Source organism: Oncorhynchus mykiss, chromosome 25, assembly GCF_057628025.1.
Source record: "Oncorhynchus mykiss isolate SJ-2025 chromosome 25, ASM5762802v1, whole genome shotgun sequence".
NCBI lineage: Eukaryota > Metazoa > Chordata > Actinopteri > Salmoniformes > Salmonidae > Oncorhynchus > Oncorhynchus mykiss.
The window spans coordinates 35,916,736-35,941,562 of record NC_143046.1 but is presented as its reverse complement, the minus strand read 5'-3'; the positions used below and the strand labels follow the sequence as shown (position 1 = coordinate 35,941,562).

At 42.1% G+C, this 24,827-nt stretch overlaps 1 protein-coding gene across 2 annotated transcripts in view; it reads left to right on the top strand.

Annotated features, from left to right (window-relative positions):
- LOC110505098 (AP-1 complex-associated regulatory protein) overlaps positions 1-24,827 on the top strand; it is a 107,840-nt gene that overhangs the window by 79,480 nt on the left and 3,533 nt on the right. The window contains exons 2-8 of one of the 2 annotated variants that reach the window (XM_090219752.1): positions 21,446-21,522; positions 22,502-22,550; positions 22,664-22,690; positions 22,844-22,869; positions 22,971-23,067; positions 23,437-23,535; positions 24,717-24,781. In XM_090219752.1, the coding sequence (XP_090075878.1) occupies positions 21,452-21,522; positions 22,502-22,550; positions 22,664-22,690; positions 22,844-22,869; positions 22,971-23,067; positions 23,437-23,535; positions 24,717-24,781 (434 nt within the window). In that variant the 5' untranslated portion in view covers positions 21,446-21,451. Of the gene's footprint in view, positions 1-19,529; positions 21,523-22,501; positions 22,551-22,663; positions 22,691-22,843; positions 22,870-22,970; positions 23,068-23,436; positions 23,536-24,716; positions 24,782-24,827 lie in introns of those variants that run through there. The other variant, XM_021584067.3, reaches the window with a different exon arrangement.

Genomic DNA, 24,827 nt, shown 5'->3' with positions numbered 1-24,827 from the left:
ATCTGTAGCAGTTTGGGTCTAGAGTGTCGCCCCCTTTGAAGAGGGGGATGACCGCGGCAGCTTTCCAATGTATGGAATCTCATACGATACGAAAGAGAGGTTGAACAGGCTAGTAATAGGGGTTGCAACAATTTCGGCATATCATTTTAGAAAGAGGGGTCCAGATTGTCTAGCCCCGCTGATTTGTAGGGGTCCAGATTTTGCAGCTCTTTCAGAACATCAGTTATCTGGATTTGGGTGAAGGAGAAGTGGGGGAGGTTTAGGCAAGTTTCTGTGGGGAGCGCAGGGTTGCTGATCGGGGTAGGGGTAGCCAGGTGGAAATCATGGCCAGCCGTAGAAAAATGCTTATTGAAATGTTCAATTATTGTGGATTTATCGGTAGTGACAGTGTTTCCTAGCCTCAGTGCAGTGGGCATCTGGGAGGAGGTGCTGTTATACACCACGGACTTTACAGTGTCCCAGAACCTTTTTGAGTTTGTACTACAGGATGCAAATTTCTGTTTGAAAAAGCTAGCCTTGGCTTTTGTAACTGCCTGTGTATTTTGGTTCCTAACTTCCCTGAAAAATTGCATATCACGGGGGCTATTCGATGCTAATGCAGAACGCCACAGGATGTTTTTGTGCTGGTCAAGGGCAGACAGGTCTGGAGTGAACCAAGGGCTAAATCTATTCCTGGTTCTAAATTTTTGAATGGAGCATGCTTATTTAAGATGGTGAGGAAGGCACTTTTTAAGAATAACCAGGCATCCTCTACTGACGGAATGAGGTCAATGTCATTCCAAGATACCCCGGCCAGGTCGATTAGAAAGGCCTGTTCGATTAAGTGTTTTAGGGAGTGTTTCACAGTGATGAGGGGTGGTCGTTTGACCACACACCCATTACGGATGCAGGCAATGAGGCAGTGATCGCTGAGATCTTGGTTGAAAACAGCAGAGGTGTATCTGGAGGGCGAGTTAGTTAGGATGATATCTATGAGGGTGCCCGTGTTTACGGATTTGGGTTTGTACTTGGTAGGTTCATTGATCATTTGTGTGAGATGGAGGGCATCAAGCTTAGATTGTAGGATGGCCGGGGTGTTAATGATGTCCCCATTCAGGTCACCTAGCAGCACGAGCTCAGAAGATAGATGGGGGGCAATCAATTCACATATGGTGTCCAGGGCACAGCTGGGGGCAGAGGGTGGTCTATAGCAAGCGGCAACGGTAAGAGACTTGTTTCTGGAAAGGTGAATATTTAGAAGTAGAAGCTCGAAATGTTTTGGTTCAGACCTGGATAGTAAGATGGAACTCTACAGGCTATCTCTGCAGTAGATTGCAACACCGCCCCCTTTGGCAGTTCTATCTTGGATGAATAAGTTATAGTTAGGGATAGAAATTTCAGAGTTGTTGGTGGTTTTCCTAAGCCAGGATTCAGACACGGCTAAGACATCCGGGTTGGCAGAATGTGCTAAAGCAGTGAATAAAGCAAACTTAGGGAATAGGCTTCTAATGTTAACATGCATGAAACCAAGGCTTTTACGGTTACAGAAGTAAAAAAATGAGAGCGCCTGGGGAGTAGGAGTGAAGCTAGGCACTGCATGTCCTGGATTAACCTCTACATCACCAGAGTAACAGAGGAGAAGTATGATAAGGGTACGGCTCTAGGCTATAAGAACTGGCCGTCTAGCACGTTCGGAACAGAGAGTAAAGGGAGCAGGTTTCTGGGCACGATAGCATAGATTCAAGGCATAATGTACAGACAAAGTTATGGTAGGAGGAGAATAATTGGAGGTAAACCTAGGCATTGAGTAATGATGAGAGAGATACAGTCTCTAGAGACTGTATACCAGGTGATATGTGGGAGGTGGAACTACATGGCTGGTTAAGGCATATTGAGCAGGGCTAGAGGCTCTACAGTGAAATAAGACAGTAATCACTAACCAGGACAGTAATGGACAAGGCATATTGATATTAGGGAGAGGCATGCGTAGCCAAGTGATCATATAGGTCCAGTGAGTGGTTGGGCTGGCTATGGACACGGCGATTCGGACAGTTAGCAGGCCGGGGCTAGCATAAGAGCCTTAGAGGGATGTCGCGATGGGGGGAAATCTGTTTTTGCCTCCTCATGCTGTGACGTCGATAGACCAGTCGTGGAATTAGTAGGGTTCCAAGTAGCAGAAGGGTCAAAGTCCAATTGGTAAAATGGGTATAGTGGTCCAAGAAACTGGCCGATGGATCAGCTAACAGTCCAATATGCTCTAGATAGATAGCAGGCCTCAGTTAGCAGAATGGGCCTTCAGTGGACTTTGCACCTGAGGGGCCTGTTGGGATCCTCGTGCAGATGATGTCGCTATTCCAGTCGTGAATGATCGGCGGGGTTCCGTGGCCCATACCAGCAGTAGAAGGGGTCCGGATATTGCCCTAGCCGGGAGATGGGTCTAGCATGGGCTAGCTCCATGGTGGTTGGTGCTTGCTTCGGGACGGAAACGTTAGCCAGGGAACCTGGTCAACCCAGAATGCGGTTAGCTAGCTGCGATGATCCAGATGAAAAGGTTCAGAGTTTGCGGTAGAAATCCGGAGATGGGCCTCCCGGGTGGCGCAGTGGTTAAGGGCGCTGTACTGCAGCGCCAGCTGTGCCATCAGAGTCCCTGGGTTCGCGCCCAGGCACTGTCGTAACCGGCTGCGACCGGGAGGTCTGTGGGGCGACGCACAATTGGCCTAGCGTCGTCCGGGTTAGGGAGGGATTGGTCGGTAGGGATCTCCTTGTCTCATCGCGCACCAGCGACTCCTGTGGCGGGCCGGGCACAGTGCGCGCTAGCCAAGGTTGCCAGGTGCACGGTGTAGCCTCCGACACATTGGTGCGGCTGGCTTCCGGGTTGGATGCGCGCTGTGTTAAGAAGCAGTACGGCTGGTTGGGTTGTGTATCGGAGGACGCATGACATTCAGCCTTCGTCTCTCCCGAGCCCGTACGGGAGTTGTAGCAATGAGACAAGATAGTAGCTACTACAACAATTGGATACCATGAAAAAAGGGGTAAAATTCAAAAAAAAAAATTAATAAATAAATAAATCCGGAGATATGGAGAGAAAAATAGGTCCGGTATGCTCTGGTTTGAAACGCGTTGTACGAACTGGCGAGAGCTTTCCGAGCTAAAGGTCGTTAGCAGTGGTTAGCTGACTGATAGGTGGTAGATAGTTAGCTAGCTAGCTTCAGTTGAGGGATTCTAGTTCAGAGGTAAATAGAAATACTTTAGAAAAAAAGGGGGGAGTATTTTAAAGTTGAGGTTTAGGAAACATATTAAAAAGAATGCGAAGAAAAAGATACACTGCTCAAAAAAATAAAAGGAACACTAAAATAACACATCCTAGATCTGAATGAATGAAATATTCTTATTAAATACTTTTTTCTTTACATAGTTGAATGTGCTGACAACAAAATCACACAAATTATCAATGGAAATCAAATTTATCAACCCTTGGAGGTCTGGATTTGGAGTCCTCACTCAAAATTAAAGTGGAAAACCACACTACAAGCTGATCCAACTTTGATGTAATGTCCTTAAAACATGTCAAAATGAGGCTCAGTAGTGTGTGTGGCCTCCACATGCTCCTGATGAGGTGGCGGATGGTCTCCTGAGGGATCTCCTCCCAGACCTGGCCTAAAGCATCCGCCAACTCCTGGACAGTCTGTGGTGCAACGTGGCGTTTGTGGATGGAGCGAGACATGATGTCCCAGATGTGCTCAATTCGATTCAGGTCTGGGGAACGGGTGGGCCAGTCCATAGCATCAATGCCTTCCTCTTGCAGGAACTGCTCACACACTCCAGCCACATGAGGTCTAGCATTGTCTTGCATTAGGAGGAACCCAGGGCCAATCGCACCAGCATATGGTCTCACAAGGGGTCTGAGGATCTCATCTCGGTACCTAATGGCAGTCAGGCTAGCACATGGAGGGCTGTGCGGCCCCCCAAAGAAATACCACCCCACACCATGACTGACCCACCGCCAAACCGGTCATGCTGGAGGATGTTGCAGGCAGCAGAACGTTCTGCACGGTGTCTCCAGACTCTGTCACATCTGTCACGTGCTCAGTGTTAACCTTCTTTCATCTGTGAAGAGCACAGGGCGCCAGTGGCGAATTTGCCAATCTTGGTGTTCCCTGGCAAATGCCAAACGTCCTGCACGGTGTTGGGCTGTAAGCACAACCCCCACCTGTGGACGTCGGGCCCTCATACCACCCTCATGGAGACTGTTTCTGACCGTTTGAGCAGACACATGCACATTTGTGGCCTGCTGGAGGTCATTTTGCAGGGCTCTGGCAGTGCTCCTCCTGCTCCTCCTTGCACAAAGGCGGAGGTAGCGGTCCTGCTGTGCCCTCCTACGGCCTCCTCCACGTCTCCTGATGTACTGGCCTGTCTCCTGGTAGCACCTCCATGCTCTGGACACTACGCTGACAGACACAGCAAACCTTCTTGCCACAGCTCGCATTGATGTGCCATCCTGGATGAGCTGCACTACCTGAGCCACTTGTGTGGGTTGTAGACTCCGTCTTATGCTACCACTAGAGTGAAAGCCCCGCCAGCAATCAAAAGTGACCAAAACATCAGCCAGGAAGCATAGGAAATGAGAAGTGGTCTGTGGTCTCCACCTGCAGAACCACTCCTTTATTGGGGGTGTCTTGCTAATTGCCTATAATTTCCACCTGTTTGTCCATTCCATTTGCACAACAGCATGTGAAATTTAGTGTCAATCAGTGTTGCTTCCTAAGGGGACAGTTTGATTTCACAGAAGTTTGATTGACTTGGAGTTACATTGTGTTTAAGTGTTCCCTTTATTTTTTTGAGCAGTGTATAAAAATATATATACATGGGACGAGACAAGACAAAGACAAAGACGTCTGACTGCTACTCCATCTTGGATTGAACTTGTTTTGCCGGGCGGCCAGCTCTAGAATGAGTCTTGGTGGTTCCAAACTTCTTCCATTTAAGAATGATGGAGGCCACTGTGTTCTTAGGGGCCTTCAATGCTGCAGACATCTTTTGGCACCCTTCCCCAGATCTGTGCTTCGACAATCCTGTCTCGGAGCTCTACGGCAGTGGTGTAAAGTACTTAAGTAAAAATACTTTAAAATACTACTTTAGTTGTTTTTTGGGGTATTTGTACTTTACTTTACTCTTCATATTTTTTGCCAACTTTGACTTTTACTTCACTGCATTTCTATAGAAAATAATGTACTTTTTACTACATACATTTTCTCTGACACCCAAAAGTATTACATTTTGACAGGAAAATGGTCCCTGATCATCCCTAATGCCTCTGATCTGGCAGACTCACTAAACACAAATGCTTTGTTTTTAAATGATGTCTGTGTGTTGGAGTGTGCCCCTGGCTATCCATCAATAAAAAATTAAATATGCCATCTGGATTGCTTAATATAAGGAACTTGAAATGATTTATACTTTAACTTTTGATACTTATGTACATTTTAGTAATTCCATTTACTTTTTATACCTAAGTATATTTAAAACCAAATACTTTTAGACTTTACCCAAGTAGTACCTTACTTCACTTTTACCTTAGTCATTTTCTATTAAGGTATCTTTACTTTTATTGAAGTATGACAATTGAGTACTCTTTACACCACTGCTCTATGGACAATTCCTTCAACTTCATGGCTTGGTTTTTGCTCTGACATTCACTGTCAACTGTGGAACCATATATTGACAGGTGTGTGCCTTTCCAAATCATGTTCAATCAATTGAATTTACCACAGGTGGACTTCAATCAAGTTGTAGAATCATCTCAAGGATGAACAATGGAAACAGGATGCACCTGATCTCAATTTCGAGTCTCATAGCAAAGGGTCTGAATACTTATGTAAATAAGGTATTTCTGTTTGTTTTTTTTCTTCTATACATCACTGTATAGTCACTGTATATGATCCCAAAAATATGATTCTAGGTGGCGTAGTCTAGAAAATGTACTGCTCAGTGTGCGGGCAAATCCCCTACAGTCCCCACTGCCACATGAACAATGCTGAATTGTCCATCTGCACAGACAGATACAATTTCCGAATGCACTGTATGTTAATGCTCTGACTGTCACAGTGGGACCAAATCTACTAGAACAGTGGTTCCCCAACTTTTTATAGTCCCGTACCCCTTCAAACATTCGTACCCCCTCTAGCACCAGGGTCAGTGCTCTCTCAAATGTTGTTTTTTGTCATCATTGTAAGCCTGCTACACACACACTATACAATAAAACATTAAACATAATAATGAGTGTGAGTTTGTCACAACCCGTCTCGTGGGAGGTGACAAAGAGCTCTTATAGGACCAGGGCACAAATAATAATACAATAATAATCAATACATTTGCTCTTTATTTAGCCATCTTACATATAAAACCTTATTTGTTCAAATTGTGAATAACTCACCACAGGTTAATGAGAAGGGTGTGCTTGAAAGGATGCACATAACTCTGCAACGCTGGGTTGTATTGGAGAGTCTCAGTCTTAAATCATTTCCCACCAGTCTGTGCCTGTATTTAGTTTTCATGCTAGTGAGGGCCGAGAATTCACTCTCACATACGTACATGGTTGCAAAGGGCATCAGTGTCTTAATTAACAGCGTGACTTGCCAAGGCAAGAAACTCTGAGCGCAGTCCTATCCAGAAATCATCTGGCAGTGGCTTCTGATTAAATAAAATTTTCACAGAACCGCTTGTTGCAATTTCGATGAGGCTCTCTTGTTCAGATATCGGTAAGTGGACTGGAGGCAGGGCATGAAGGGATAACAAATCCAGTTGTTTGTGTCGTCCGTTTCGTGAAAGTACCTGCGTAATTGCGCAACCAGCTCACTCAGGTGCTTCGCTTTATCACATTTGACGTTGTCCCTAAGCTTGAGTTAATTTGCACACAAAAAATCATACAATGATGGAAAGACCTGTGTGTTGTCCTTGTTAATGCAGACAGAAAAGAGCTCCAACTTCTTAATCATAGACTCAATTCTGTCCCACACGTTTAATATAGTTGCGGAGAGTCCCTGTAATGCTAGATTCAGATAATTTAGGCAAGAAAAAACATCACCCAGATAGGCCAGTCGTATGAGAAACTCATCATCATGCAAGCTGTCAGACAGTGAAAATTGTGGTCGGCAAAGAAAACTTTAAGCTCGTCTCTCAATTTTTTAAAAACGCGTCAATACTTTGCCCCTTGATAACCAGCACACTTCTATGTGTTGTAAAAGCGTTACATGTTGCCCAAATCACTGCATAGTGCAGAAAATACATGAGGGTTCAGGGGCCTTGCTTTAACAAAGTTAACAATTTTCACTGTAGTGTCCAAAACGTCTATCAAGTTGTCAGGCATTCCCTTGGCAGCAAGAGCCTCTCGGTGGATGCTGCAGTGTACCCAAGTGGCGTTGGGAGCAACTGCTTGCAGACGCTTTACCACTCCACTATGTCTCCCTGTCATGGTTTTTGTTCCATCAGTACAGATACCAACACATCTTGACCACCAAAGTCCATTTGTTGTCACAAATCTGTCCTTTACTTTAAAAATATCCTCTCAGGTTGTTCTGGTTTCCAGTGGTTTGCAGAAGAGCATGTCTTCCTTAATTGACCCCTCCATAAATGTAACGGACATATACCAGAAGCTGTGCCAGGCCCTCCATGTCTGTTGACTCTTCCAGCTATAACGCATATAATTCACTGGCTTGTATGCGAAGCAGTGATTGTTTCAAAACATCTCTGCCATGTCACTGATGCGTTGTGAAACAATGTTGTTTGATGAAGGCATTGTCTGTATAGTTTTCTGGGGCCTTTTCCCCCAGCATTGTCCCAGCCATATCTGCGGCAGCAGGAAGAATTAAGTCCTCCACAATAGTATGGGGCTTGCCTGTCTTAGTCACTCTGTAGCTCACCATATAAGACGCTTCTAGCCCCTTCTTATTATCTGTTATCTTATCTGTTGCTATTATACATGTTTTACTACTCAAAATGTGTTTTTATTCTCACTCAAATAACTCCCTTGACTTATTTTTCAAATTTTCATGTTTCGATTCTAACTGTCTGCGCAAGTTTCCCCGCAAGAGAGTAACGGTTAATTATTTGACTAGATTACCTGCATTTGCATTTTTGGGCTCCCGAGTGGCGCAGCGGTCTAAGGCACTGCATTTCAGTTTAAGAGGTGTCAGTGTGGTCCCTGGTTTGATTCCAGGCTGCATCAGATATGGATGTTATTGGGAGTCCCATAGGAAGGCGCACAATTGGCCCAGCGTCGTCCAGGTTTGGCCGGGGTAGGCTGTCATTGTAAATAAGAATTTGATCTTAATTGACTTGCCTAGTTAAATAAAGGTTAATAAAATGTACAAATACATTGTGTTGTTATTTCGCTGAACACTAGATTTAATGTTATTTTTGGCAGTGAAACGAGGCTATACTCAGGCGAGAAAAAAAACTCACCCAAATGTATAGCCCCGTTGGAAAATATAAATGTACTGTTTGAAAATGTGAAGAAAAAATACAATTATATTGTTTTTATTTTTTTATTAAATGTTTATTTGGCGTACCCCCAACGGCATTGCGCATACCCCTGTACTAGAAGAAATGGGGACAATTTTAGAAGCAGTGCATGGGGATGATGATACCAGTAAAGTGTTAAATATTTCCCTTTAGGCATTTGGCATGAGGCATCTGGCATGTGCCCCACTACCCCTGTCACATGACTTGGCAAGCTGTTCCATAACTGTGGAGCTCTGATTGAGAATGTTCTGCCCCCAGTCTCGTTTCTACCAACCTTGGTATTGTTAACATGCCTTGGGAGTGGAACATCTTGCATGGGTTGTATGGAACAACCATGTCTATCATGGAGTGACTTGCTGTGAGCTCAATACTTTACAGGTAGCCAATGTAATGACAATAGAACTGGAGTGAGATGCTATCAACAGAGTCAACAGAGTAGATAACGCAAATTGTGATTGACATTATATCAGAAGTGGAATGGCACCATCCCGCAGTTCTTCATACATCTCTACATGCATGGTTATAATGTAGCTTGTAGTGTTTACAGTGTAGTCTGCAGTTTTTGGCATCTGTGTTCATACTGTATGTGGATTGTGTAAATTCTTAGTCCATATTTTTTTCTCCATATATACTGTCCCTCCCTCCCTCCCTCCCTCCCTCCCTCCCTCCCTCCATCTATCTATGTTTTTGGTCCCACCCTCCCTCCCTCCCTCCCTCCCTCCCTCCCTCCCTCCCTCCCTCCCTCCCTCCCGTCTGTCTCTCTATTCTGTTTATTGTGGCAGCACCATTTCATGTTTTTGGCAAATAAAGGTGATTCTGATTCTGACGCTACAGTAGTGTTATCTATGTTTTCTAGGTGGAGGCCAAGGCCAATATTTCATGTACTGAATCAACAGTTTTCGAACTCAACATGGCAACTTATTTTAGAACACGAGTTTCAACTCGCTTTCAACCTGTCCCTCCTTATCCTGCCAGCCTTCCATTTTCCTGCAGTGAGAATTAACACTACCCTGCTGTATGTATGATGTGCGTTACATGGAGGCTCTTTGACCTGTTTATATTGGGATCTCTTCCAAGAGAGAGTGTGGGCTGCCTTGCCGATTTAAGATGTGCAGGGTCATATGTGGATGGGTGGGAGGCGATACATGGTTATGAGCATTTTCAGCCTTACACAAAATGCAAGAGAGTGGGCGATTTCCAATCAACTTAGACCTAAGACAGTTTGTTATCGTTGCATTTGTACACATACAAACAAAAGCAAATTTGATCTATAAAATACCAGCCAATACACAATGTTTCCTGTGTGCTCCAAAAGACCCTATTCCACCTTTTATGGTTGGACTACTGAAAGTTATTGTAGAGCAGGTATTCCCAAACTGGGGTACGCGCAATTTACATTTTTATTTTATTTAACTACACAAGTCAGTTGAACAAATTCTTATTTTCAATGATGGCCTATGAACAGACAGGTTACCTGCCTTGTTCAGGGGCAGAATGACAGATTTTTATCTTGTCAGCTCAGCTCGGGGATTCAATCTTGCAACCTTTCTGATACAAGTCCAATGCTCTAACCACTAGGCTACCTGCCGCCCCAATGCTGTCGAGGGAACGCCAAATAAACATTTTTTAACATTTTTTTTAGTTTTTAACATTTTCAAAAAGTCCATTTACATTTTCCAACGGGGCTACACATTTGGGTGAGGTTTTTTCTCGCCAGAGTACCATTTTCACTGCCTAAAATGAAACCATCTAGTGTTAAGCGAAATAACAACAAATACAGGTAGCCTAGTCAAATAATTAAGATCCAATCACATTAACCGTTTACTCTCTCGCGGGAATTCCACTAAAGGTCCATATGTAGCCAAACGTAGCTGCTGCTCATGTTGGTATCTGTATTGACGGTGCAAAAGCCATGATGGAGACATAGTGGAGCAGTAAACGCGTGTGTAAGCAGATGCTCCCGAATTCACTTGGGTACACTGCAGCATCCACGAGATGGTGGCTCTTGCTACCAAGGAAATGCCTGACAGCTTGAAAGACGTTTTGGACACTACAGTGAAAATGGTTAAATTTGTTAAAGCAAGGCCCCTGAACTCGTGTATTTTCTGCACTATGCAACAATATGGACAGCGACCATGTAACGCTTTTACAACATGCAGAAGTGCACTGGTTATCAAGGGGCAAAGTATTGACACGTTTTTTTGAATTGAGAGACGAGCTTCAAGTTTACTTTACTGACCATCATTTTCACTTGTCTGAGTTAGGATCACCACTATCTTAAGAATGTGAAATATAAGAATTACAGTAGAGGAAATTATTTAAGCTATTATTTCTTTCATCACATTCCCAAACATTCCCACTCAATTAGTATTTGGTAGTATTGCCTTTAAATTGTTTAACTTGGGTCAAATGTTTCGGGTAGCCTTACACAAGCTTCCCACAATAAGTTGGGTGAATTTTGGCCCATTCCTCGTGACAGAGCTGGTGAAACTGAGTCAGGTTTGCAGGCCTACCTTGCTCGCACACATTTTTCAGTTCAGCCCACACAATTTCTATAGGATTGAGGTCAGGGCTTTGTGATGGCCACTCCAATACCTTGACTTTGATGTCCTTAAGCTATTTTGCCATAACTTTGGAAGTATGCTTGGGGTCATTGTCCATTTGGAAGACCCATTTGCGACCAAGCTTTAACTTCCCGACAGACGTCTTGAGATGTTGCTTCAATATATCCACATCATTTTATATTTTGTGAAGTGCACCAGTCCCTCCTGCAGCAAAGCACCCCCACAACATGATGCTGCCACCCCCGTGCTTCATGGTTGGGATGGTGTTCTTCGGCTTGTAAGCCTCCCCCTTTTTCCTCCAAACATAATGGTGGTCATTATGGCCAAACAGTTCTATTTTTGTTTAATCAGACCAGAGGACATTTTTCCAACAGGTACAATCTTTGTCCCCATGTGCAGTTGCAGTTTTTTATGGCAGTTTTGGAGCAGTGGCTTCTTCCTTGCTGGGCGGCCTTTCAGGTTACGTCGATATAGGACTCGTTTTACTGTGGATATAGATACTTTTGTACCTGTTTCCTCCAGCATCTTCACAAGGTCCTTTACTGATGTTGTGGGATTAATTTGCACTTTTCGCACCAAAGTACATTCATCTCTAGGAGACAGAACGCCTCTCTTTCCTGAGCGGTATGACGGCTGCATTGTCCCATGGTGTTTATACTTGCGTACTATTGTTTGTACAGATGAGCGTGGTACCTTCAGGCGTTTGGAAATTGCTCCGAAGGATGAACCAGACTTGTGGAGGTCTACAATTGTTTTTCTGAGGTCTTGGCTGATTTCTTTTTATTTTCCAATGATGTCCAATGATGTCAAAAGAGGCACTGAGTTTGAAGGTATGCCTTGAAATATATCCATAGGTACACATCTCCAATTGACTCAAATGACGCCAATTAGCCTATCAGAAGCTTCTAAAGCCATGACATAGTTTTCTGGAATTTCCCAAGCTTTTTAAAGGCAGTGAACTTAGTGTATGTAAACTTCTGACCCACTGGAATTGTGATACAGTGAATTATAAGTGAAATAATCTGTCTGTAAACAATTGTTGGTAAAATACTTGTGTCATGCACAAAGTAGATGTCCTAACCGACTTGCCAAAACTATCGTTTGTGTATGTAAACTTTGGACTTCAACTGTATATTCAACTTGCGGGACAAAATTGAGTCTATGATTAAGAAGTTGGAGCTCTTTTCTGTCTGCATTAACAAGGACAACACACAGGTCTTTCCATCATTGTATGATTTTTTTGTGTGCAAATTAACTCAAGCTTAGGGACAACGTCATGTGTGAGAAAGCAAAGCACCTGAGTGAGCTGGTTGCGCAATTACGCAGGTACTTTCACGAAACGGACGACACAAACAACTGGATTTGTTATCCCTTCATGCCCTGCCTCCAGTCCACTTACCGATATCCAACAAGAGAGCCTCATCGAAATTGCAACAAGCAGTTCTGTGAAAATGTTATTTAATCAGAAGCCACTGCCAGATAATTTCTGGATAGGACTGCGCTCAGAGTTTCTTGCCTTGGCAAATCGCGCTGTTAATTAAGACACTGATGCCCTTTGCAACCATGTACGTATGTGAGAGTGAATTCTCGGCCCTCACTAGCATGAAAACGAAATACAGGTACAGACTTTGGGTGGAAAATGATTTAAGACTGAGACTCCAATACAGCCCAACATTGCAGAGTTATGTGCATCCTTTCAAGCACACCCTTCTCATTAACCTGTGGTGAGTTATTCACAATTGTGAACAAATAAGGTTTTATATGTAAGATGGCTAAATAAAGAGCAAATGTATTGATTATTATGATTTTATTATTTGTGCCCTGGTCCTATAATAGCTCTTTGTCACTTCCCACGAGCCGGGCTGTGACGACTACTCACAATCATTCTTATGTTTAATAAATGTATTGAATAGTGTGTGTCTGTGTGGCAGGCTTACAAAGATGACAAAAAATAACCATTTAAGAGTGCGCTGAACCTGGTGCTAGAGGGGGTATGCAGATGGAGGTTGAATGTATGAAGGGGTACGGGGCTTTAAAAAGTTTGGGAACCACTGTAGACGGACACTGACTTAACAGAAATGTGCTGAGCAGAGATAGGGTGATTACATTCAGACAGACCCTTATCTACACCATCTAGTGCATCACCATGGATGTGACTCTGGCTGGGAGACATGGCTGATCTTGGTTGAAGTACCACATTTCTGGGACCCAGATTTCAGGATCTAGATAGAATGAAGACAGAGCAAACTTTGAAGAGGTATCCATATACAAAATGCTGACGCAATAATAATTGGTCCCATGTGGCTCAATTGATAGAGAATGGCGCTTGCAACGTCAAGGTTGTGGGTTCATTTCCCATGGGGGACCAGTATGAAAAAGTACCAAAAATATATGCACTCACTGTTGTTCTAGATATCTAGTTGTTCTAGATAAGAGCTTCTGCTAAACGCAATAATGTTTGCTGTGTGTGCATCTTGCTAGCTGTCACTCAAATGGCAAGGGGCTGAAGCTCATTGGTTAGAACTCAAATTGATAGGAGCCTGGCCCACATGGGGGAAAATAACATACACCTAGCTTCCTGAATTGGGTCACGTTTGATGATATCCGGCCGGCTCTACTTACTTCTTTAGGAACTATGCATGCATCCGTCCAAAGTTTACTCGTGGGAATAGAATACACACAGTATACATGAAATTAGATCACATGGTTTTGATTAATGACACTTCCCTCCCCTCACAAACAGAGAGAGAGTGCATGTCCTAGTAGCAGGAAACTAGTAGCAGGAAACACACTTCCAGAAAGTAGGGAAACCAGGGTCTTTCCACTTCTATATACTTGTCTTCTGAATTTAAATAGGATTTTCCTGTGTAGCCCAATTAACCTATTCCTGGAGGGCACTAAGAGGTAGAGAGAATCTCTGATCAGGGATTGGCTAATGCCACACTACTGTAGTAGGTTACAGTGAATGTCAAAGTCTTAACCTTGAGTGATCTCAAAACAGATGTTGGGTCAATAAAGCCACATGAGCCACACTGTACATAGCTATTACAGAGAGTATTGAAAGTGAAGATGAAGCAATTTACACTCATCGCTCCCCATGGAGCTACATAGGAGTCTGCCCTGCATAGGAAACCCTGCTAAATGACCTATATTCAGAAGGAGCGGTGTCTGTCTTTATCGCCTTAGTGGACTGGGGCTTACAGGCAGTGCTGAAATTGAGCACGGTTCCACAGGGGGTCACTCACACTCCATCCCCTCAACAGACGGCTTAGGCAAATCGCTTCATTTGGGCCTGCCACTAGAAAACCCAGCAGCACCAGTCCAGTGTAGATTAGACATTTAACGATGACAAACAGATTCTACTTACATCGCTACGGTACTGTTGTTTCAGATCTACTGCATAAAGGTGATGTAGCCCCTGGTTGAAGTAATTTAAAGATCCAATGCAGCTGTTTTTCTCTCAATATCAAATCATTTCTGGGTAACAAAGAAGTGCCATACTTTAAATTGTCAAAAATAAACAAAAGTAGCTTCTTAGCACAAAGAGCAGTTTCTCAAGCAAGGGTTTTGCTAGGACTGTCTGGGAGTGGTCTCAGTGGGGAGGGGAAAATGAACTGATATTGGCAGAGAGGTTCGGAATTCTCTTTCTTATTGGTCTATTAACCAATTTACCACCTGGTGATGTCATTATGCAGGCCAAAATGCCATCCCAGGCTGAAATTTCAGGCAGTCCTTTCAAACAGCTCTTACACTAAAATGGTATTATCATCATTTGCACAATTCCACAGTATTATTCCAACCTTATAGTGTGGAAATATTGATAAAACACAGAAAAGCATGATTTTGACTGCACTGGGCCTTTCAGAGTAAGGCCGGAATTCAAAAAAATTCTATAAACACCCAGGTGTCAGGGCCTCCCGAGAGATTCTGGGTTTGAGTCCAGGCTTTGTCGCAGCCGGCCTCGACCAGGAGACCCGTGGTGCGGCACACAATTGGCCCAGCGTCGTCCAGGTTATGTGAGGGTTTGACTGGCAGGGAAGTCCTTGTCCCATCACGCACTAGCGACTCCTGTGGCTGGCCGGGCGCAGTGCACGCTGACACGGTTGCAAGGTGTACGCGTTTCCTCCGACACATTGGTGCGGCTGGCTTCCGGGTTAAGAGGGCATTGTGTCCAGAAGCAGTACGGCTTGGTTGGGTTGTGTTTCAGAGGACGCACGGCTCTCGACCTTCACCTCTCCCGAGTCCGTACGGGAGTTGCAACAATGAGACAAGACTGTAACTACCAATTGGATACCACAAAATTGGGGAGAAAAAGGGGCAACACATTTTAAGAAAGACAGAAAAGAAACACCCATGTGTAGTCTATGAAAGTCCTGATTTGATTGTCTTTCATGGCTATGTTTTATTTTTGAACACTTCCATTTTACTTATTTTTGATAAAACTATTTGTGTGGAAATAAAATGACAGGAGACTGGAGAAAATGTGACCTCTGATCTATGCTGTTGAATCCTTACTCTTGATGAAGATTACATCACTGGCTTTGATGTATTTTGATCAATATAAATTCAATTAATAAACGGGTAAATCCACAGTAACAGAATGATGCAGAATCTCATATTCTTTTTTACTTTAAAATGTATGTCAAACACAAACCAATGAGTTAAGTTTTTAAAAAAACATACAGCAACAACAAGGATGACTTTTAACAATTTTCACAGATAATTTGACAAAAATACATTTACTTGAAGAACAGTGCAGATGCAAAGTTTGGCAGCAGAATTATAGTTTGTGCTCTTTGTGTCGTCATTCTGTTACCAAAATTAGCATCTGCACGGTTCCTTAAGTAAATGTGTTTTTGTAAATATTTCCGCGGAAATTGTTAAAAGTAGTCCTTGTGAATAGAGTTGTAATGGCTTGTTTAACTTAGCAATCATAGTTTTATTTATTTATTTAACTTATGTTTTAAAGGGAAAGATCTGAGTCTCAGCATCACTCTGTTACCTTGGAATTGCCCAAACATAATTACTTTTATAGATTTTGATAGAGGTCGATTTTGCTGTAATGAAAGCAAAAGATTGTCTGCGAAGCTTCTGGGAATTTCTTTGTCCAAAGTCATCAAATACATTTTTTTTTTATCTGCCAGAGGGAGTCACAGTAGTGGAGGAAGAGTGTGTATTTTAATATGTTCTATAGGGAGACCAGTAGGCTCTCTTTGATGGCAGATGTGAAGTTACCATTGCATTTGTCTATGTTTTACTTTGCTCCTTCATTGCTCGAAGTTCTGAGACATATAACATCTATTAATAAACTCAACATAGGACACTAAAGCCACGTTTTCTCCTACAGTTTCCCATTGAGAAAGAGGGAAAGAGAATGCATTCCTTCATGAATTCTGTGTACACTGTACAGTCTGTGCAGTAGTTGTCTTTTTTCCATTACTACAAAGTGTAGTCATTTAAAAACCAACTAGATGGTTCCCATTGATATGAGTCTCTTGGGAATGTTTGTGGAATGTCTTTGCAATGTACTGAGTGGTAATACTGTGTGTCTGTCATGAACCACACACACTGGGATATCCATTGAGATGGGCGTGATGAATGAATGAATGGAGAATCCATCTGCCTTTTCCCTCACTCGAGGTGGATGACTTGCCACAATCCATTGTTGTCTTGTAAAATTCCAGTAACTTTCCTTAAATTCCCGGTTGGAGGATTCTGGATTTCCTGTTTATTTCCTACAGATTCTGGGAATCTTCCTACTGGAATTTCTGCAAAAAGTAGGAATTTCAAAAAATGTACCAGGATTTTGCAGACCTATTCCACTGTTATATGAATGCACATTTATCCACTATAAACAGGACTATTTTAAAGGATATTTTACCCTGTCACCTCTCTGGGCAGCAGACAGAGTAATTTCTTTCGGACACTAGAAAGACCTGCAGGCTCCTACACGCGTATGGTTGAGGTGACTCCAACGTCATTGTGAAGAAATGGGAAATGAGCAAAGTACTTTAGAGACAGGTTGAAGAACAGGAGCATCCAGTAGATGTCAATTACCACTACTATTTGTGGTGTAAAGTCACTTCCTGTTGTGTGTGTGTGTGTGTGTGTGTGTGCATGTGTGTGTGTGCGTGCGTGTGTGTTCTATTACTGACAAGATGGCATACAAACAGCAGATTTATTTGACCATATTCACTATTTTCACTATTTTCCATATTTAGTTAACCTAGAATGATGTGAGACGTGCTGTATAATCACCATAGCCATTTATCAATGAACCACTCGTTGGCAGTACCTCCTCTGTAATATACTGTGTATAAAATTGGGACAACAGTGCTTTTTGTCCCTGTTAACTCACTAGCATCATGGAAAATCCAGCGTGGCTCTGCTTCACGTTTTCCATGACGATGCCAGACGCTATTGTGAGAGGAACAAGGGATGCTGTGGAGGTAAGTAGGTGGATGGGGCGACGCTTGAGGATGTATATGGGATTTGATACGATTTTCTGTGTTGCGAATTAAAATAGCCGTAAAAAATAGAATTTGGATGATCAGATTTGAATCCATTACCGTGCCAGTAAGGACATTAATTCGCTGTCAAACATGGTGATGGGAAGAAAGGCTCAGTGAGTGATGGTTTTAATAAGGAGAACTGGTTATTATGAAAGTTGATAGGAGAATCCTCTTTCTGCTCAATGAGGGCAGGGGTTTATCAGTCTCTTATGGTGATTGAAGATGCGTTATAATCTTTATGAATGACATCATGTAGAAATGACTGGCCCTGTTCTGTGGCTATTTGGCCTAATAATGTTTGACTGTTTCATGGTCACGGAAAGAAAGTCGGTGTACAATGTCAGTTGTACCCCTGGTTCCGCCTGGCGAAATTGTAGCCGAGGTTGGGGCAAGGAGAAGGAGAGGAGCAGCACTGTTCCACAATACCAGAATCAAAGTAGCCTGGCTAAACCTGAAACCACAGTAAAATATGCAATACATTCTTTGTAATGTGGTAATATTATGCAAGTGTTTGCAGGCCAAAGTATTTATTGGAGTTGATAACTAAGGGTAATTACATAAACCTGTTAATGTGCGTGCTTGTTCTCTGCTGATTAGCTGTGTATAAACTAACACAGATGTGGTGCATGGACAATCTTTATTATGACCTAATTACTGGTGCACTTCTGCTGCTGTCATGACCAAGTGGGAAGGTGGAAGAGAGAAGGCCATGCAGTTGAACGAAGAGAACAGAGTTGAGTCTGGGGGTCGTGTTTCTGTGTGTGGCCACTCATCATGCTCTCAACATGTTGGCACTCGGAGAAGACACGTTTTCGAGGTGAGCAGGACGATCATGAGATGGAGCTACGTCGGGATGCCACCAGGTTGCAGGCAAAGTCGGGAGAAGAGGAATATTGGGACAGGGACACAGAAAGGTGGATTTCTGAAGAGGAACTGGAGGGGAAAAAATAGACAATGCGAAAAGTAGAGGTTGAATTTGAGGAAGATGGCGATAAAAATGAAGATGAGGTGTTGAAAAAGATTGGTGTCAAGTACAAACAGAGTGAGCCATGCGCCAGACTGAGTTCTGGAGGGGAAATGGAAGTGAATGAGGGCTAGTTAAGTGAGATGGAAGGTGTGGTGAAAAGCTCGGACCCGAGCCTGGTATCGATGGACATGATAAAGAAGAACCTGGTCCAGTAGGAGTGATATTTTGGGAGAAAGTGGACTCTTGCCTTTTGGTGGATCCATTGTGTGTGTCAACTGTAGGGGTGCCCATGTTGCTGGGGGGGACCGGAAGTGTCCGGTACGAGGCAGATTGAGGTGGCTAGAGTCAGAGTAGTGCAAAAGGTGTTGTATGATGATGCAGAGAAGACAGTAGAGAAGGATGGGTTAAGGGTGAGGGATCCTGAGAGTAGAACATCTGTGCCAGCAGAGGGATAGGCCAACGATTGATATATGCTTCAGTAAGGTTGGCTTCTTAGCGTTCATAAGCAATGGTTATCGACTCTATCGCAGAAATAGAATGTAAGTCACAGAAAATTGATGTTGTGGTGGCAGCTACAGGGAAGTATTTGGGCATACGATATTTGTTACAGGGTGTGTTTAGTGGTGGTATCCCAACCTTGGTGCAGAAGCAAGTAGGGTCAAAGTAGTGGAATGGGGTAGTAGGTTTCTAATGAGGTAGGGTAATTACAAATATTTACAAAACTCTAATGGATTTATACTAATGTTCAGTTGGGGGCGGAAATGCAACATATTGGATGCCAACCTCCGTTAAACTCCACAGAAGAAGAAGATTCTTTAGAGATTTAGAATGGTGAAAAAAATGCAATATGATGGCAAATACAGAGCCACTCTACCAATGGTGTAAAGTACTTAAGTAAAAAATATTTGACAGTATTACTTCAGTAGTTTTTTGGGGGGTATCTGTACTTTACTTTACTATTTATATTTTTGACTACTTTTACTTTACTACATTCCTAAAGAAAATAATGTACTTTTTACTCCATACATTTTTCCTGACACCCAAAAGTATTAGTTACATTTTGAAAAGCTTAGCAGGACAGGAAAATGGTCAAATTCACGCCCTTATTAAGAGAATATCTGTGGTCATCCCTACTGCCTCTGATCTGGCGGACTCACTAAACACACACGCTTCATTTGTAAATTATGTCTGAGTGTTGGAGTGTGTCCCTGGCTATCTGTAAATAAAAAATAAAAAACATGAAAAAGGTGCCTTCTGGCTTGCTTAATATAAGGAATTAGAAATGATGTATACTTTGACTTTTAATGCTTAAGTATATTTGATCAGTTACATTTACTTTGATACTTAAGTATATTTTAAAGCAAATACCTTTAGACTTTTACTCAAGTAGTATTTTACGATGTGACTTTCACCACCACTGCACTCTACAAATTAGCACTAACCTAAACAGGTCTATATTAGACAGACAAAATATGTTACAAATTTCCTCGCTATATTAGATAAGACAAAATATTTTACAACTTTCCTCGGTCTCCCCTTACTAATAGTGAGCGTGCAACTTTCAAACAATTTCCCCCACTCTTCCCTACAGCGAATCAAGGATATTCAAACCAAGTTTGAAGATATTTTTCAACAAAAGCAAAGGACAGTAATGTTACGAGTAAAGTAGTAAGCCCAGGTTTCAATAGGTGATAAAATATTAAGGTGACTTGAAAGGAGTGAGGATATTTGGACTGGCAAAGCGGTTTTATCTGCTGACTGAATGGGAGTTGATAATTATGAGTTTTTTTTAATTCTCCTGGTCTCGGGGAAACAATTAAGAGTCCTCGTTGTCTGAGACGGTGTAAACATGTATCCAAGACCGAACACTCAATGTGGTCTTGAAACCAGACTTGAGTACTACAACACTGCCCAGCACTTTGAGATTTCAGCTGATGTAAGAAGGGATATATAAATACATTTGATTTGGATTTTTTTTTGTCTCAAAAGCACCATTAGGCCTATATCCCAGAGTTCCCAAATGTTGACCTCTGATGTCACCTATTAAGGAAATTACCACAATAACAACAGCAAAACATTACTTACGACTTCAAAACTTGTATTACCACCATCTCTTCACTTGGCTTTGAATGCAGTATATGCACTAAACTTAGAAGCCCAGGCTTCTCATGTATTAGATTTGGATGGTCACAGGTAGGCTTACACCCCAAAATCTCCTTTAACTGCAACCACTATCAATCTATACTTTTAAAGATGTCCATTTTTATGCTTACCATGTACATATGTTTATCATTGAGTGTTGAAATTATAATCTACCAAATTGCGCCAAGGGAACAATGTGTCAATGGAGAAAATAATGTTTTAAAATATATGTGGGCTACTGTAATGTTGTACAACATTTAATATGCTGTCTATGTTTTCATTTATACCAGTCCTATGTAAGAACTACAGAGGATGGGGGAAAAGACACTAAAAAGTTGTTGGTTTTACAAAAATAATGGTGGGCCTAGTAGTTTCTTGCCTGAAAAACAGTGTTTTTGGATCTGAAGCGCGCACATTTCGTTTGAGCCAGGTTAGATTCCGTAGCTAAACATGGGTCACGTGCCTAGAACGAGGAAAAGGAAGTATTGAATGAGACTTCAAAAAACCACGGCTGTTGCTAGCCACATTTTTCTGATTAATCTTGATGTTCAACAGGCTTCTGTATATAAAAATATAGGCTGTATCACGATGAGTTGTTGTGCACTGGGTGTCATGTCACCCTTTAATTTTAAGCGCTAGCTAATGTCCGCGGCGACGGGTCGAAGATTTTAGGAATGAAACGCCTGTGCTAGCTATCCAACTATTTTCTCAGAATATCCAGGAAGTTAGCGCCCAACCCAACGAAGTTGTATTTTTGACAGAATGCGATGGGGAACTGTTGGGCTTATTGTTCTGGGATCTTCAGAAGAGAAGCGAACAGGATAAAACGAGGAGGCGGGTAAGTGATACGCCCTTTAAACTAGCGTTGACCAGCTTAGGTTAGCTAGCTAGATACACGTATTCAGTGGGTTGGCTGTCATACAATAACGTTACAATGCAGCGTCAAAACCTCCACGGTGCCCAAGAGTTTATACGTGCCACAGTTGCTTGTCAAATACCTTTCTCTACTAGGTAGTTAGGTTTTTCAGCAATCATAGTTTCTAAACCTATACCCTATACTGTACCGAAGATGTTTATAACTAACCCAAGATAGACCACAGCCTATAGTTTCCAGTATGAACAAATGAGTCATAGTGGGCAGAACAAGCATATGAAGTGGGGCAGAGTCAAGCACGAACTCGCGAGATCCTATTGGCGCATTATACCATGTATTTGCATATTTTCGTTAGGGAACGCCTGTGAAGTGCACGTGTGCAATAACTAAATTCGCCCTTGCACTCCTTAAAAAACGCGATTTTAGGAAACTTTGGCAAGAGTACATTTTTCACTAGACCCGGTGAAATATCTGTCTCATTGTTCAATCTGTGACCCTATTGTCAATACTGAAACGTTCCTCACCTTGCCTAGTGGTTAGAGCGTTGGGTCAGTAACAGAAAGGTTGCAAGATCCTAAAAAATCATATGGGTCTTGCCAATCATCATTTTTGGGAGTGCATAATGCGTTTCCTTCTAATATTTGATTATGCTTTATTGAATTCTAATTTAAACAAATCTAAAACATTTTGTAGGCAGAAGACTCATTCCATGCTTCCTTAGAGGGAAAATCACATTCTGAGTTGACAAATCAAAGTGTATTAGTCACGTACACAGATTTAAACTGTAGGCTTGATGTTGATATCAGTTAGGCTTTAATGTTAGTTTTGATGTATATTCCATATATATTCTGTTGAAAGAACTAGCTATGACAATCATGTAAATCCAAAGTGACCAAAATCAGCCTAAATTGATGACAGTATTTTCATATTTCTGTCCATGCAGGTCAAAATACTTCAGAAGCAGTACTGCTGGGGAACATTACACAATAGAGGTATGTTACATAGATTTTTCTGGAAGATGACATGTTTTACCATAAATCACTTGGTTCGAAGAAAGAAGGTGATGTAACAAGCCAATACTTACAGTGCAGTTCTTTCTCCACAGTTTGAAAACCTCGTTGAGAGTGACGAGGTAAGTGTGAACATGTAGACCATATTTGTTCGATTGAAACAATCCCAAAGTGTGATATTGTCTGAAGGTGCACAGAAGACACAATGAGTGTTGTCATATTGCACATTATTCTTTGCCCACTTTTGGTTTGAAGTTGTCTTATTCTAATTTCAGGCAGAGAGTCCACAAAGCTGTCCCAGGTATGTTTTATAAAATTTGTTTCAGGGGACTGGGCAAATGCATTTCAGAAGAATAATGTCAAGGTGAGCTTGAGGTAATCTTTGTTTCATTTTGATACCAGGCCTATCAGAGAAGATGAGATCCTCCACCTCAAAGAGCACCGCTATGCTGCAATTTCCAATCAGCAGACCTTGATAGACGAGAAGCTGCAAGCAGAGGTAGGCTTACACAAGCAACTAGTTTATTCTCCGTCTATGTAAGGGATATAGCCCAGAGCCTCAAAGGGATAGATGCATGCAGATGTAGTTTTACATAGAACCTTGTTTTTTTTGTTGCTTATTGATAATTGAAGGTTCAATTCAACGGAATCAATACACTTCCCAAATTATCGTTTATAAGCTTTGCAGTGCCTTTCATGTTGCTAGGTAGGCTAAGCGTCAACTTATCTTAACTAAGTGCTGATAACAGGCTTATGTTTTAATTTGGTCCGATCTTAATTTTCCATTATTTGCTTTGCAGAATTGTTTTGCAATTTTAGTTTTCTGTTCTCAACTTTGTGTCCTTTATGTTTCATCATTTCTGCTCAGTTATTGGCACAAGAGGAGAAGTTAAGGCTAGAAGAGGAGGCTAGAAATGCTGCCCAGCGTGAGGCTGCCAGGCTGGCACGTGTTCGAAAGATAAAGGAGGTGAGGCGGCCATTATTGAAGTGAGCCTGTCGTCCCTTCACTACCTTTTTACGCCTCACTCAGCTTTTCCTTGGCTCTACCCCTACTTCTCTTGATAACCCCTTCAAGTACATAATACCACATAAACTGGTGGTCAATCTAAAGTAATGTAGCCTATGGTATGTATCTCTATATGAATTTGTAAATCATACCCCCAGGCAAGTGTCCCTTTTAAAGTCAAACTATCTGAACTGTAAAAAAACAGTCTTGGTATTTGGTTTGCCTTTCCCTTTTTTACCTGAATTAACTGAGGCATTTGTCCACACTCCATTTTTGTTATCCTCAAATTATATAACCATTTACTTCCATTCCTTTGTTTGTCCATGCTGTGATTTTTTTTTTTTTTTAATTTGTCATTCCGCAGCTTTCACCTTGGTTAAAGGACAAGACATAAAACAAAAATCAACATTTTTGATAACATGAACAAAGGCTCCAAAAGCACCCAAATACGTCCTTTTGGAAACGGCAAAGCTCTCAGTATACTGTAGTAATGCAGGTCTTTAGATGTTGTACACATCAAATTATTTAATTCCTAACTTAATTGTGTCATATCCGCAACGTTATATTCCATTTTGTTAGACTCGAGTGACACATCTCCTTGTGTGAGGATGCTCTTGTTTTTTCGTTCCCATTGTGGTGATTTAAAAGCCTACGCATATTCACACACGGAAAAGTATTGCTTGAGTCCAACAAAATGGAATATAACGTTGTGGATAAAGTTCATAGTGATACACTTTCATGTGTACAACACCTAAAGACCTGCAACACTATACTGAGAGCGTATTCCCTTCTAAAAGGATGTATTTTTGTGTTTTTGGAGCCTTTGTTATTGGTTTATCTGTGCCCCTGTAAAACGAGCATGAGGAAGTATTTTGCTGGCGGGGCAAGCTTCTCGAAAACCAAGGAAAATTGCTAGTGTCTGGACACTTCCATAACATGACATTTACATGCATTTTTTTTTATTTTGTTCACAACACGTTAACTTGTCCTTTTAATTTATTTCTGTTTCATATGTGTTTGCCCAGCTCCCAGCTTAATCTGTTTTAACAGTTGATTGGCTGCATTTCACTAACACATTTTCAAGAGATGATTGTTTACCATTTCGACCAAGTGTTTTTCTGAGGTATTCCTGTTTTTCAAAGCACCAGCTTGCACAACGGACAAAAGGCAAGGCGGAAGTCAAAGGTGGCTCAACCCATTTGAAAAAGTGAGTATATCAACCAAGCAGAGATGTCTACCACCTCATGGTCTGT